Here is a 14936-nt window from a genome sequence, read left to right on the forward strand (position 1 = left end):
ACTTAGAATAAAAAGATTTACAGAAACATTGGGCCTCATCTATTCCTATCGCTCCAGTCTCATCCACCCACAGAAACCTTACTGATCTTTGTGCTCCCACTGATCCTGGCCTCATGTCAAACCCAAGTTTTAATCACTCTACCTGTGGCTCCAGGCTTGTGGGTGCCTTGGCTGTAAATACACCCCCTTAGATATCTCCATATTTCCACCTTGCTTTCTTCAAGATTGTCCTTTTATATAAATGCTATTTCTCGCATGACTTAGTGTAATTTTGGTTCATAAAGTTTTTAATCACATCCCTTGGGATGGAAGCAGGCAGTGTTGGTAACGAAGCACATATGAATTTAGAAGGCTTTAAGTTACTCCATGTGAAGGAGGAAATGAAACTATGGTTTTCTGGCTGTGGCAATTATACTATCAACTGGCCTCCTTATACTCTACATTTGATTTTTTAAATTCTCAGGCAGCGACTACTTTTTTTCATTTGCAGCATTTGAAACTCTGTCCCTTTTGTAAAGACATTAATAATATAGCATTAATAGTTCAGAATTTAACATCCAAAAATGTGAAAATTCTCCATAAAATCAAAACCTGTACATCTAATAATTCTGATTCCAAAGAATAATTTTTATTTGTTGATATCATTAACGGCAAGTACTAAATTATACACATTAGTTTTAACAAATCACCAACATGGAAATTAAAGTTCAACTTTTCAGGTTAGCCCTGCCTCTGTTTGTGCCTGGGATGAGACTTGCAGTACACATATAATCGCCCCCGTCTACGCACAAAGAAGCAATCCTTGCATCGCTTCTTTAGAGAAGTCTTAGTTTTCATTCCTGCAAGATCCTGTACAGTTTGCAGTTGGCATGGTTGAAGAAACGGCATGGCAGCAAATCTCACTGTCTTGATGGGATCTGGCCCAATTTTGGGCTTCATTGTGACAACCATACTCAGAGGCTTATGTGTCACCAAACAGACGGATGGCCTACAGAGGACTGAACACTTGCTCAACTGCCACAGAGGCTTGTTGATCACCTGGAGCAGATTCTTCACAAGAAAGGCCATCCTGTTCACACCTACAATGAAAAAGACATGTTAAGATGATTGTGACATTTTGTTTGATATTAATTTTACTCCAGGAATTACAAATACGTTATTAAAGTCATACAAAATAAATGAATTGAAAAGCCAAATAATCTAATTAGTCAGTTTGACAAGAAAGTTTTGGTTTGCCTATATATTGATCAATGTGTGGCACAGTAATTCATTATTTGTGCAAAGCTCATTTATGTCACTACTTGTTCTGTTATTATTAGTTCGCATAAGTTTTGTACTCCCCCCCCCCCCCAAAATGCTACCCAAGCAAGTATAATGCACATTAAATTTGATTTACTTAGCATTAGATATTGAGTCAAGGGTTAATTACAAATGATATTATTAAAGCATTCACCACTGCAAATGCAGTCAGGTGCAAAATAAGTCTGCTGTTCTGACAAGGAAGGTACCAGCTTTGATATTCACGTTGTTCAGCTGGCTGCAGTAACAGTCATCTTAGAATTGGCATCAGCATTTGAGGAGGGTTAAAGATGAAATCAGTGACTGCTCCTGGACACATTAAGATCCCCAACTCACAAAGCTCCCCATCATATCGGAGGAAGCCAAAAAAGAGCTATTCACTTTAATCTCTTTGACACTTCAGGATCCATAGCCTTACAGCTTATGGTACTCCAAATGCAAATCATTTTTTTTTCCCTCTTCCCCCAAACACAAGGCAGAGGGTTTCTGCCTTTACCAGGTGGTGATTTCCAGAGCCTGCATGGGTGGAAAATTCAACTGCCCTCCAATTCTTCTGTTAATTACTTTTAACTATCTTCCTGATTATTCACATGTTCTAGGTCCCTTAATTTTATATATCTCCCTCCTCAAATGCAAATAAGCTAGGCTAATTCTTTTGAGCTGTTAACATTCTCCACACTAGACAAAATCCTAAATTTCATCATTTCATTTTCAATTACATGTTAATTACATTAAATGACTAGAATTGCATATTGTATCCAATTGTAGCTCAACTAGTTTTACATAGTTTGAGAAATAACATCGCTGCTCTTCAATTTCACCTCAGCATCGTACTGACCAGGTTTCCTCAACCGAACTAAGCCTGCATATAACCTACATCACACTAAACCTTTCCTACTCTCATATCCATCCAAATGTCTTTTAAAATTGGTAATTGTACCTGTCTCTACCACTTTCTCTGGCCGTTCAATCCAAACACGCACCACCTTCTGTATGAAAACGTTGCCCTTTAGGTACCTATTAAATCTGTCCCACCTCACCTTAAACTTATGCCCTCTAGTTTCGGATTCCCCTACCCTGGAACAGAAAACCTTAGCTATTCACCTTATCTATGCCCCTCATGATCTTATAAAGCTGTACGGTCAGTCTTCAGGCTCCAAAGTTCTGGGGTAAAACGTGCCAGCCTCTCCTTATAATTCAAACTCTCCAATTACAGCAGCATCCTTGTAAGTTTTTTTCTGCATCTCTCCAATTTAACAACATCCTTCCTGTAACAGGACAACCAGAATTATCCACAGTATTCCAAGAGTGACCTTTACCAACGTCTTGGACAGCTGCAACATGAAATCCCAAATCCTATGCTCCATATCTAATAAAAGGAAAGTATCCAATGTACCTACTGAACGATGTTATTTACCTGTCTTGATACCTATAGGGATATTGACATCAACTTCAGGATCACTCTATTCCACACAGACAGTCGTCAGAGGTTGGGAATCGAACCTGGGACCCTGGTGCTGTGAGGCGACAGTGCTAATGATTGAGCCAACATGCCGCCCTTTGTAACTTTATTGTCCTTTAAAACTATCTCCCATAAAGGGACCAACAAAGTTAGGCCAACAGGCTTTTAATTACTCTTCCTTCCTTTTTTAAAAGTAGATTAAAATCTTATTTTACAAAACTATGTTTCTACCTTAGGATTTGCAAAATGAAGGTAAGAGTCTGTTATGTTTTCCCTTACTTCTGTTTGCAGCCTGGAATAGAGTTTATTCAGACCTACACTATTCATCCACTTGTAAATACTTATATCCTTAATCGTATTGAAATATACAAGATTCTTAGGGAACTTGACAGGGTTGATGTAAAAATATTGATTCTTATTGTGAGAAAGTCTAGGGCCACAAGGCATAACCTCAAAATAAGGGCTTAAGGATATAAGAACCAGGATGAGTAGGCCATTTGAGCCCACTCTGCCATTCAATGTCATCATGGCTAATCAACCAACTCAACCGCCCCGTGGCTGAACACTAACTCCCCCTCCCACTCCCACTCCACCAAGGACATGCAGGTCCTTGGCTTCCTCCATCGCCAGACCCTGACCACACGACACCTGGAGGAAGAGCGCCTCATCTTCCGCCGAGGAACCCTCCAACCACAAGGGATGAATGCAGATTTCTCCACCTTCCTCATTTCCCCTCCCCTCACCTTATCTCAGTCCCAACCCTCGGACTCAGCACCACCTTCTTGACCTGCAATCTTCTTCCAATCTCTCCGCCCCCACCCCCACTCCGGTCTATCACCCTCACCTTAACCTCCTTCCACCTATCGCATTCCCAACACCCCTCCCCCAAGTCCCTCCTCCCTACCTTTTATCTTAGCCTGCTTGGCACACCCTCTTCATTCCTGAAGAAGGGCTCATGCCTGAAACGTCGATTCTCCTGCTCCTTTGATGCTGCCTGACCTGCTGCGCTTTTCATAGAATTCCAGTAAAATTAGTTAAGGATGACCTGCCTTTCATGAACCCATGCGGTGTCTATCCTACGGGACGATTTCTATTTTGATGTCTTGCTATTTCTTCCTCCCTAATAAATTCAAACATTTTCCCCACTACAGAAGTTAAGCTAACCAGCTTATATTTCCCCATGTTTTGTCTACCTAATTTAAAAAAAAACAGTAGCACCACATTTGCTGTTTTCTGATCTGCTGGAACTGCCAGGGCCCAGCTAATTTTGGAAAATTACTACAAATGCATTTGCTCTTTCTCCTGCTGTCACTTTTAGTATCCTGCAACGCATTCCATCAGGGCCAGCAGACTTATCTACCTTTAGTTCCATTAGTATGCCCAATGTTACCTCTTTCATGATAATGTCCGTTTCTAGGTCCTCACCTATCTTAGCCTCTTTCCCAATTACTGGCATGTTATTCATGTACTCCGCCATGAATACGGACACAAAATACCTGCACGTTTTAGATCGAGATGAGGAATTTCTTCTCTGAAAGCAGTGAATCTGTGAAATTCTTTACCACAGAAGGCTGCTGAGGCTGGGTCATTAAGTATATTCAAGGTTGAGAAAAACAGATCTTTGATCAGTAAGAAAATCAAGAGAAAGGATAGTAACATGGAGTTATGGACGATGAGATCAGCCATGATTAAATTGAATGGCAGAGCAGACACAATGGGCTGAATGGTCTACTTCTGCTCCTACATCTTATTCCCTCTTTTACATGCTTATCCCATTGCACACCTGCCCAATTACAATAAGTGTATTCCCCCACTTCTGTAAAAACAGGTGAAATCTATTCATTACAGGACTTTACTTCAGGTATAGCCCCAATGTAGGTAGTTTTGGACTCCTTACCCAAGGTAAAGGTTAATTTCACACACAATTAAGATGAGAGAAATATCCTACAAGTTAAGAATGAGAACAGATAGAATTGAAGCATATAAAACTCAAAATAGCTTTGACAGGCTAGATGCTGAGAAATTGTGCGCCCTGGACATGGAGTCACAGTCTCAAAAATAATGAATTGGATATTTTGACTTTCTTAATTTCCTTTTTAAATCTAAACTTTATTTGCCTAGCTTCCTGTAATATTGACCTGTCCCCAAAATAAGCTTTTTCCTTTTCTGCATGTTTTTTTCAGATCTGGGGTTAGGAATGTGGGTGCGGGTGAGGCAGTTATCATTAGATGATGGTGAGCCTACATTTTAAAAGTAACACACAAATACAGAAATTGCTGGAGAAACTCTTCCCCAAAGGAGAATCCCTGGACTTGAAATGTTAACTGTCTTTGCTCTCCATAGTTGCTAACAGACCTGCTAATTTCTTCAGCAATTTCAGTTTTTCTGTTCCAGCATCTGCAGTCTTTTCTTTTATGTATATATTTGAAATAAGGTGGACAATTCCAACTGCAAATTCCCAGTTCCATGATCAACAGCATATTTGTCTACTCTGGAAACTGCTGTCTGACAAACTCTATGAAAGCACTGTTACACTCACTATTGTTGCAAACAAATTCCAGACCATTACTTTGGATTTTTGTTCCAATATGACAGGATCAATGAATTACTGTAGAGTAAAGGCACCTCGAGGTGGCTTTGATCAAAATATGTCTAAACGTTACATTCAGTTTGAAATGGAGAATGGGTGGAAGACTAGTACTTTAAACTTAAGTAAGGGCTGCTCCATGTACATTAAAACTGAGTTAACTGAAGTGAACTGGTGTATTAATCTAAGCGAGAGATCAATAGTAAAGCAGGGCCAGACATTTAAAGCGATATTTTGGAATACTCACAATAAGTACATCCCTGCTAAAAAGAAAAATCCCAAAGGGAGGACTCACTATCTATAGTTAATTGATGAAGTTAAGCAAAGCATCAAACTTAAGGATAAAGATATAATTGTAATAGCAACGGCCGGTCAAAACACAGAGTACAGGTCGTTCTTCTATAACATGCATTTCGTCAGCACGATTTGGCTGTAATACAATTGGTGAATCGGGGAATGAGTTTTTTTAAAAACATGAACTCCAGTTGCCATTCCTTCCCTGGTTGCCTTCAGTCCACTCTCAGTGTTCACTTCTGCAAACTCTTGCGGATCCATATTTTAAAATTACTTCCAGTCTCCACAAACGCTCCAGATCAGACCACTGCTCTCTCTGTACTCTCCTCCACTCCCAACAATCTTTCCTATTGGTGTCACTTCCTTCAGAACGCCCTTGTCTCCAGCTTCCCAAAACCTCTTCCCACTATTGTAAACCTCGGGATTTCTGCACCATCCTCTTCTGGTTAAATCTTTCTTATCTTGTTAACCTCCTCTAGTCTCTACAACACTCTCAAACTGTGAAACCTCTTCAAGTCCCTACAATCCTCCTGACCTCCATAACCTCCTCCACCACCATGGACCCTCACAATTACTAAAGCCTTTATTTGGATTTTTTTTCTCATTACTTTTAAATGGCAGTTTTGAGAGATGCAGGAATTGGTTTCCTAGTGGCAAGAATGAAACCTTTATCTTTAACCCTGACCCATGCAGTGGAGTTTTATGGATTCTGTTATTCTCCACAGACTGTCACTCAGCCATTTGCATAACCAAGATGTGGAGTACAGACAGACATGACCTGCACTGTAACTCAGCAAACTCTGAAATCCCCTTAATGTTAAATTTATTGTATTATTTCATTAGAATATATGATTTTAACATTTACTTAGACTGTGCTACCATTTGTGTTAGGCTAACTACTATTGCCATTTCAATTTTTACTGATAGTTTTGGTGGCTCGCCCCAAACCTGTTTTCCACATAGAAATAATGGAGCCTATTGCATGATTTTCTATAACATGCACTTGCACAAGAACACAAACTACCACATTATAGCAGAACGGACTGTATGACAGAGAACAACTAAAAGATTATCGGGACAAAAAGAATGAGCAAGAGAGGAAGCTAGCTAGTAGCGTGAAAATCAATGGCTGCCATTTCTCGAGATACAAAGGCACCAAAACTGCACAGCTCTGGAGAATAAGAATGAGAGGCTTCAGTTACACAGGGCATTGGTGGGGCTACATCTCAAATACTGTGTGCAGTTTTGGTATCCTTATTGAAGAATGGATGTAAATGCATTAGAGACTGTTCAGAGAAGGTTTATTACATTGACAACTGGAGTGAGCAGGTTGCCTTAGGAAACGTTAGACAGGTTTTTTTTAAAATTACCAGAGTTTGAGCGAAGGGTATTTGACTGAAGTTTATAAGAACCTGAATAGTCTTGACCAGGTAGATATGCAAAAAGATATTTACTCTACAGGGTCAGTCCAGGACTAGGGGAGTCGAAAAGTGTGGTGCTGGAAAAGCACAGCCGGTCAGACAACATGCGAGAAGCAGAAGAGTCGACATTTTCGGTCGACATTTTAAAATTAGAGGAGTGCCCTTTTAGAAGAGATGAACAGAACAAATGAGGAAATGTTCCACCTTAGGATTAAACAAAAAAACTGCAGGTGCAGGAGATCCAAAACACAAACAGAAATGGCTGGCGAAACTCAGCGTGTCTGGCAGTATCTATGAGAAAAAAAAGCAGAGTTAAATGTTTTGAGCACAATGACTCTTCAACAGAAAGACTCAAAACATTAACTTCCCAAAGATGGTGTCAGACCTGCTGGTTTCACCAGCAGTTTTTGTAACATTTGAGGATATAATCAGGCTAAGCCAAAGCAGGCTCACATGCATCCAGTTTTTGGAGTACAATGTGCTTTTTATGCAAATTCAAAATATTAAATCAAACTCCAAACCTGATAACTCAAAATGACTCATTTCTATTTAGCTCTATGTCTGAGAATGAGAACGTACGAGGGTGTGATGATGCAGTGGGTGCATTATTGGACGAGTAGCCACAGTAGTCCCACGCATATAAAGAATATTCCAAAGGAAAGAAGTTCAAATCCCATTGTAGAAATTGAAGAATTTGAATGAACTGATTAAGCAGTTGGAAATTAATAAAATTGCAGTATAAGTGATAATGATAAACAGTTTGATTTCCATGTCTTTTAGTGACAGGTTCCATATGAAAGTGAACTTGACTATAGCAAGCAAAAGGTAACGACCAACTATCTTATGATGGACAGGCAATAAATATTGACTTCTTCAGTCATTCACACAAAGCACTTTTTAAAAAATTTAATAAGTAAAATACACTGGGTCCTAGAGATCTGAAACAAAACAGGAAAGTGCTGAAGAAACGCCGTTCTGGCAGCATCAGCGGAGTGGAAAAAAAAACTTAATGTTTGAAATCTCTTCAGTGAACAACTTTCCAAATAGTTATTGCCAAATAGTTATTGCACGCAAAATACTAAGTCAGTTTCTCAAACTTCTCTCTCTACAGATGCTACCAGACCTGAATTTGTCCAGCACTGTGTTTCTACTTTGAAATTTTGGTTGCCATATAGGGTCAGGTCTGAAGGCACAGTACATTTGCAGCTAAACATCACATTCAAACAGCATCGCCAAAGCATACCATAGCAAAATTAATTAATATTTGAAATCTTGGTGCATGCACATTAGCTGCAACAGCTCATATAACAAGCATAGTATTCAAAGTAGAACTGGAAATGCGTTGCTGGAAAAGCGCAGCAGGTCAGGCACATCCGAGGAGCAGGAGAATCGATGTTTTGGGCATGAGCCCTTCTTCAGGAATATTCAAAGTAATTTGATGAAGCAGAGTACTTAACAGACATTGCAGCATTCAACACAATAGTTTCAGATTTACAGCATATGCGGATCAAAGTTAAAAAGTGTGGTGCTGGAAAAGCACAGCAGGTCAGACAACATGCAAGAAGCAGAAGAGTCGACATTTCGGGCACTGTTTTAAAATTAGGGGAGCAGCCTTTTAGGGGACATGAATAGAACAGATTAGGAAGCGTTCCACCTGAGGATAAAACAAAAAAAATTGCAGGTGCTGGAGATCCAAAACAAAAACAGAAATTGCTGGCAAAACTCAGCGTGTCTGGCAGCACCTATGAGAAAAAAAAGTTAAATCTTTCAAGCACAGTGACTCTTTAACAGAAACAGACTCGAAACATTAACTTCTCAAAGATGGTGTCAGACCTGCTGGTTTCACCAGCAGTTTTTGTACCATCTGAGGGTGTAATCAGGCCAAGTCAAAGCAGGCTCACACGCATCCGGAACGTCGATTCCCCTGCTCCTCGGATACTGGCTGGCTGTGGCCTTCCAGCGCCACACTCTCGATTCCGATCCGCAGTTCTCACACTCTCCCAGCATGTGTGCACCAAAGGGTTTGAGGAGCTTCCCGACACCAACCCTGGATTAATGTTGCTGTCCCCTTGGCCCACTCACACTGTTACTATATTTACATTAATACCAGATTCAGTTTCAGTTGCTTACTTCTGGGGAATAAAATTCCAATGTTCTCCAACCCTTGGCTCAGGGTCAGTTTAAGGTCCCTTGCAGCACTGAGCTCGGGGAGGACTTAGAGTTGAGCATAAACTCAACAAACTTCCCCCATTACCTTTACCTTCGCCCGAATACCCTACAACTTCCGGAGACACGAAGATAACCCAGGAAGCACAACTCACGCCCGCCTCCTCCTGCGTCGCTGCTCGCTCTCACTTCCGGCGCTCCCAGGCTGGCGCTTGCGCAGTGTGCGCTCTTGACCTGAGGGACGCTGGGAGAACCGCAACCCACTTCCGCGCCCCGCCCCCCCCCCCCTGCGTGACCCTCCTGCGGAATGTCACTGAAGACCCAACGTTTTGGGCCGCCCGGCCAGACACTTCGGAGCATGCGCACTATTCCCCTCTTGGGGGAGGGGGAATCAACGGGGGAGGGGGAATCAGGCTGTGGGGGAGTGAATCGGGGGGGGGGTAGTGTAACAGGCTGGGGGGGTTAATCAGGTTGGGGGGCGTGAATCAGGCTGGGGGAGGTAGTGAATCAGGCTGGGGGGGTAGTGAATCAGGCTGTGGGGGAGAGTGAATCAGGCTGTGGGGGGGGTGAATCAGGCTGGGGGGGGGGTGAATCAGGCTGGGGGGAGGGGTAGTGAATCAGTTTGGGGGAGTGAATCAGGCTGGGGGGGGTTAAATCAGGTTGGGGGGCTAGTGAATCAAATTGGAGTAGGGGAAGTGAATCAGGGGGAGGAGTGAATCAGGCTGGGGGGAGTGAATCAGGCTGGGGGAGGTAGTGAATCAAATTGGGGGAGTAGGGGGAGTGAATCACACTGGGGTGGGTGAATCAGGCTGGGGGGAGTGAATCAGGATGGGGTGGGTGAATCTGGCTGGGGGAGTAGTGAATCAGGCTGGGGGGGAGTGAATCAGACTGTGTGGTGGTGAATCAGGCTGGGGGGGGAGGGAGATCAATCTGGGGAGGAGGGGAAATCAAATGGGAGAAAGTGAGGACTGCAGATGCTGGAGATCAGAGTCGAGAGTGTGTGGTGCTGGAAAAACACAGCAGGTCAGGCAGCATCCTAGGAGCAGGAGAATCGACGTTTCGGGCAGGAGCTCTTCATCAGGAAGGGTGGAATCAGAGAGGGGGGAGATCAGGCTGGGGAGGGGAAATCAGATGGGGGATGGGACCGGTGAATCAGAATTTGGGTTCAAATTCTGCCATGGTGGGATTTGTAGTCAATTTAGAGGATATCTGGAATTAAGTGTGTAACAATGACTGTGAAACAATTGCTGATTTTTGGGACAAAAAAAATCTGTTCACTAATGACCTTTAGGGAAGGAATTTGCCATCCTTATCTAGTCTGGCTGACATATGATTCAGACCCATAGCAATGTCCTTGTCTCCAACTACCTTCTGGGCAATTAGGGACAGGAAATAAATGCTGGCCTAGCCAATGGCGCCGTCATCCAATGAATGACTAAAAAATAGTAGACAGTTTCTTTCCCCTGCCTCCCACCTTAGGTATTGGTCTGGGAAACCTCTGAATTACTTCCAATGCATATACATTCTACCTTGTATAAGGTGACCAATGCAGTGCACTGAACTCTAGATACAGTTTCACTAATTCCCTGCATTCCTGAAGCAAAACCTCCTAACCTTAATGTTCAATTCCCCTTGCAATAAACGGTAACATTGTATTTGCTTTCCTAATTACTTGATGTACCTGCATACCAATATTTTGCAATTCATGCACAAAGACACCCAGATACCACTGCAATCTTTCACCATTTAGAATAATATACTTTTGTTTCTTTCTGCTCAAATGCATAATGTCATATTTTCCCACTTTATACTCCATTGCTACATCTTTGCTCACTCCTTAAACTATCCATATAGTTTTGAGTCAGCCTAATACCCTTGTCACAATGTACTTTTCCACATTTGGATCATCAGCAAATTTGGCAACCATACCTTCTGTCCCTTCATCTTAGTCGTAGAGTCAAACAGCACAGAAACAGACCCTTCAGTCCAACTTGTTCATGCTGACCAGATATCCCAATCTGACCCAGTCCCATTTGGCCCAGAACCCTCTAAATCCTTCCTATTCATATACCCATCCAGTTCCTTTCAGGTTGCAATTGCACCTGCCTACACCAATTCCTCTGGCAGCTCATTCCATACATGCAACATCCTCCCCATGATAAAGTTACTCGAGGTCATTCTTAAATATTTCCCCTCTCAAATTAAACCTGTGCCCTCTAGTTTTTGGCTTGCCCACCTCAGAAAAAAACCTTGACAATGCATCCTATCCATGTTCCCCATGATTATATACACCTTTAAAATGTCACATTTAAAAAGTCACCCCTTAGCTTCTGACACTTAAGGGAAAAAAGCCCCAGCCTATTCAGCCTCTTCCTATAACTAAAGTTGTCCAGTCCTGGCAACATCCTTTGAAATCATTTTTGCACCCTCTCAAGTTTAACAATGTCCTTCCTATAATTTATATAAATTGTAAACAATTGATGTCCTGGCAGCAATCTCTGTGGCACATCATTCATTACATCTTTTCAAATTGAAAAGGACCCATTTTTGTTTATCTTCTATCCATGCCAATATGCTACTCTTGTACCCAGGAGCATTTTTATTCTGCAATAATCCAAGATGCGGCACTTTAAGGTGTCAAATATAGCCTCCAACCCCAAGGGATGAACTCAAGATTTCTTCAGTTTCCATTTCCCCTCCCCCACCTTGTCTCAGTCAAATCCCTCGAACTCAGCACTGCCTTCCTAATCTGCAATCGTCTTCCTGACCTCTCTGCCCCCCACCTCCACTCCGGCCTATCACTCTCACCTTGACCTGCTTCCACCTATCGCATTTCCAACGCCTCTCCCCCAAGTCCCTCCACCCTACCTTTTATCTTAGCCTGCTGAACACACTTTCCTCATTCCTGAAGAAGGGCTCATGCCCGAAATGTCGATTCTCCTGCTCCTTAGATGCTGCCTGACCTACTGCGCTTTTCCAGCAACACATTTTCAGCCCTGAGTAACATCCAACATCATGGGCAATCCAGCATAGCCAATTCACCTGACCTGCACATCTTTGGATTGTGGGAGGAAACTGGAGCACCCGGAGGAAAACCACATAGGCATGGGGAGAATGTGCAAACTCCACACAGTTACCTGAGCGGGAATTGAACCTGGTCCCTGGCGCTGTGAGGCAGCAGTGATAACCATTGAGCCACTGTGATGATTACATTGAAATTATCTAAGTCTCCTATGATAATTTATTTGATAATAGCTTCTAATGTTTTCTGTATGCCGGATGTTACACCTGTAATTTCCTGCATTCTGTTTTTTTTTATCTCTTTTAGAATGGATGATGCAGTGGTAATATTACTGAAGCTGGCAAAAAATTGTAAATGCAGATTAATAAAATGTATAATTTAAAGCTTGTCTCAGTAACTGACCATGACGAAACAATCAAAAGTTAAAAAGAAGTTCATAAATGTCCTTTAAAGAAGGAAATCCACTGTCCACACACGTAACTTGGTCAAAAAGCAGTCTACTCTTAACTGCTCCCTGAAGTAACAGTTCAAGGGCAGTTGTGATGGCCAACAGGTGATGGCCTAATGATAGCGACTTTCCATTAAAAAACTAATATACAGAACAACCTCGGTTATCCGAACATCAATTATCAAATATCGGACTATCCGCACAAGTTGTCAAGGCCCTGCGCAAAAACAGTATCCGTTATCCGAACAATCAGTTATCCAAACAAAATACTATCCCTGCCCATTTCATTAGGACAATCTGTGATGCAAAGAATCACTTAATGCCAACTTGTCACAATTTAGAAATCGATCAACAAATGCAGATTTATCCTTTGGCCAGTTTCATTCACAAGGGCCATACATAAAGTTAAAAGAAAACACATTTGCTTGCATTGCTTTAATTCTGAGGTTTAGCAGCCACTTGCACCTTCTGCAAGCAGGGCTGTGGGAGAGCTGGCGCGCATGCGCAGCAAGGCTCCCTGAAGGTGACTGACGGTTATGGCGGCCGCCGCCGGGACTCTGCGCCTCTCGCTCCGGAGTAAGATCGTGCCCGGCCTGCCCGGCCTGCTCAGCCGCCTCAGGCCTCTCCCAGGAACTGCCGCGGTGGGCACGGCCGGCAGGCGGGCTGCGGAGAAAATAACACACACAGGACAGGTAACAGTGACCGCGGGAGGGGAGGAAGTGAGGTACAAACACTCTGACAGAGATATAGGAGGGGGAGAGTGGGGGGGGAGACACGGGGGAGAGTGGGGGGGGAGACACGGGGGAGAGACACGGGGGAGAGTGGGGGGGGAGACACGGGGGAGAGTGGGGGGGGAGACACGGGGGAGAGTGGGGGGAGAGACACGGGGGAGAGTGGGGGGAGAGACACGGGGGAGAGTGGGGGGAGAGTGGGGGGGGGAGACACGGGGGAGAGTGGGGGGGGAGACACGGGGGAGAGTGGGGGGAGAGACACGGGGGAGAGTGGGGGGAGAGACACGGGGGAGAGTGGGGGGAGAGTGGGGGGGGAGACACGGGGGAGAGTGGGGGGAGAGACACGGGGGAGAGTGGGGGGAGAGACACGGGGGAGAGTGGGGGGAGAGTGGGGGGGGGAGACACGGGGGAGAGTGGGGGGGGAGACACGGGGGAGAGTGGGGGGGGAGACACGGGGGAGAGTGGGGGGAGAGACACGGGGGAGAGACACGGGGGAGAGTGGGGGGGGAGACACGGGGGAGAGGGGGGGAGAGTGGGGGGAGAGACACGGGGGAGAGACACGGGGGAGAGTGGGGGGGGAGACACGGGGGAGAGTGGGGGGAGAGACACGGGGGAGAGTGGGGGGGGAGACACGGGGGAGAGTGGGGGGGGAGACACGGGGGAGAGTGGGGGGGGAGACACGGGGGAGAGTGGGGGGGGAGACACGGGGGAGAGTGGGGGGGGGGAGACACGGGGGAGAGTGGGGGGGGAGACACGGGGGAGAGTGGGGGGGGAGACACGGGGGAGAGTGGGGGAGAGAGACACGGGGGAGAGTGGGGGGGGAGACACGGGGGAGAGTGGGGGGGAGAGACACGGGGGAGAGTGACACGGGGGAGAGTGGGGGGAGAGACACGGGGGAGAGTGGGGGGAGAGACACGGGGGAGAGTGGGGGGAGAGACACGGGGGAGAGTGGGGGGGGAGACACGGGGAGAGTGGGGGGGAGAGACACGGGGGAGAGTGACACGGGGGAGAGACACGGGGGAGAGTGGGGGGGAGAGACACGGGGGAGAGTGGGGGGGGAGACACGGGGGAGAGTGGGGGGGAGAGACACGGGGGAGAGTGACACGGGGGAGAGTGGGGGGAGAGACACGGGGGAGAGTGACACGGGGGAGAGTGGGGGGAGAGACACGGGGGAGAGTGGGGGGAGAGACACGGGGGAGAGTGGGGGGAGAGACACGGGGGAGAGTGGGGGGGGAGACACGGGGAGAGTGGGGGGGAGAGACACGGGGGAGAGTGACACGGGGGAGAGACACGGGGGAGAGTGGGGGGGAGAGTGGGGGGGAGAGACACGGGGGAGAGTGGGGGGGGGAGACACGGGGGAGAGTGGGGGGGAGAGACACGGGGGAGAGTGACACGGGGGAGAGTGGGGGGAGAGACACGGGGGAGAGTGGGGGGAGAGACACGGGGGAGAGTGGGGGGGGAGACACGGGGAGAGTGGGGGGGAGAGACACGGGGGAGAGTGACACG

General features: G+C 45.5%; 2 protein-coding genes across 2 annotated transcripts in view; one reads left to right on the top strand and one right to left on the bottom strand.

Moving 5' to 3' along the window:
* Window positions 1-606: 606 nt before the first annotated feature.
* Window positions 607-9178, bottom strand: mrpl36 (mitochondrial ribosomal protein L36). The gene is made up of 2 exons (XM_060825324.1): window positions 8965-9178; window positions 607-1079 (listed from the first exon to the last, which is right to left on the bottom strand). The coding sequence occupies exons 1-2, from the start codon at window positions 9068-9070 to the stop codon at window positions 721-723; spliced, it is 465 nt and encodes a 154-aa protein (XP_060681307.1). The 5' UTR covers window positions 9071-9178; the 3' UTR covers window positions 607-720.
* Window positions 9179-13211: 4033 nt separating this feature from the next.
* Window positions 13212-14936, top strand: part of ndufs6 (NADH:ubiquinone oxidoreductase subunit S6) — a 41989-nt gene continuing 40264 nt past the window's right edge. Inside the window, exon 1 of the mRNA XM_060824574.1 lies at window positions 13212-13391. Coding sequence (XP_060680557.1) covers window positions 13236-13391 — 156 coding nt within the window. The 5' untranslated portion in view covers window positions 13212-13235. The remainder of the gene's footprint in view (window positions 13392-14936) is intronic.

This window comes from Hemiscyllium ocellatum, chromosome 5 (genome assembly GCF_020745735.1).
Source record: "Hemiscyllium ocellatum isolate sHemOce1 chromosome 5, sHemOce1.pat.X.cur, whole genome shotgun sequence".
Classification (NCBI taxonomy): Eukaryota; Metazoa; Chordata; class Chondrichthyes; order Orectolobiformes; family Hemiscylliidae; genus Hemiscyllium; species Hemiscyllium ocellatum.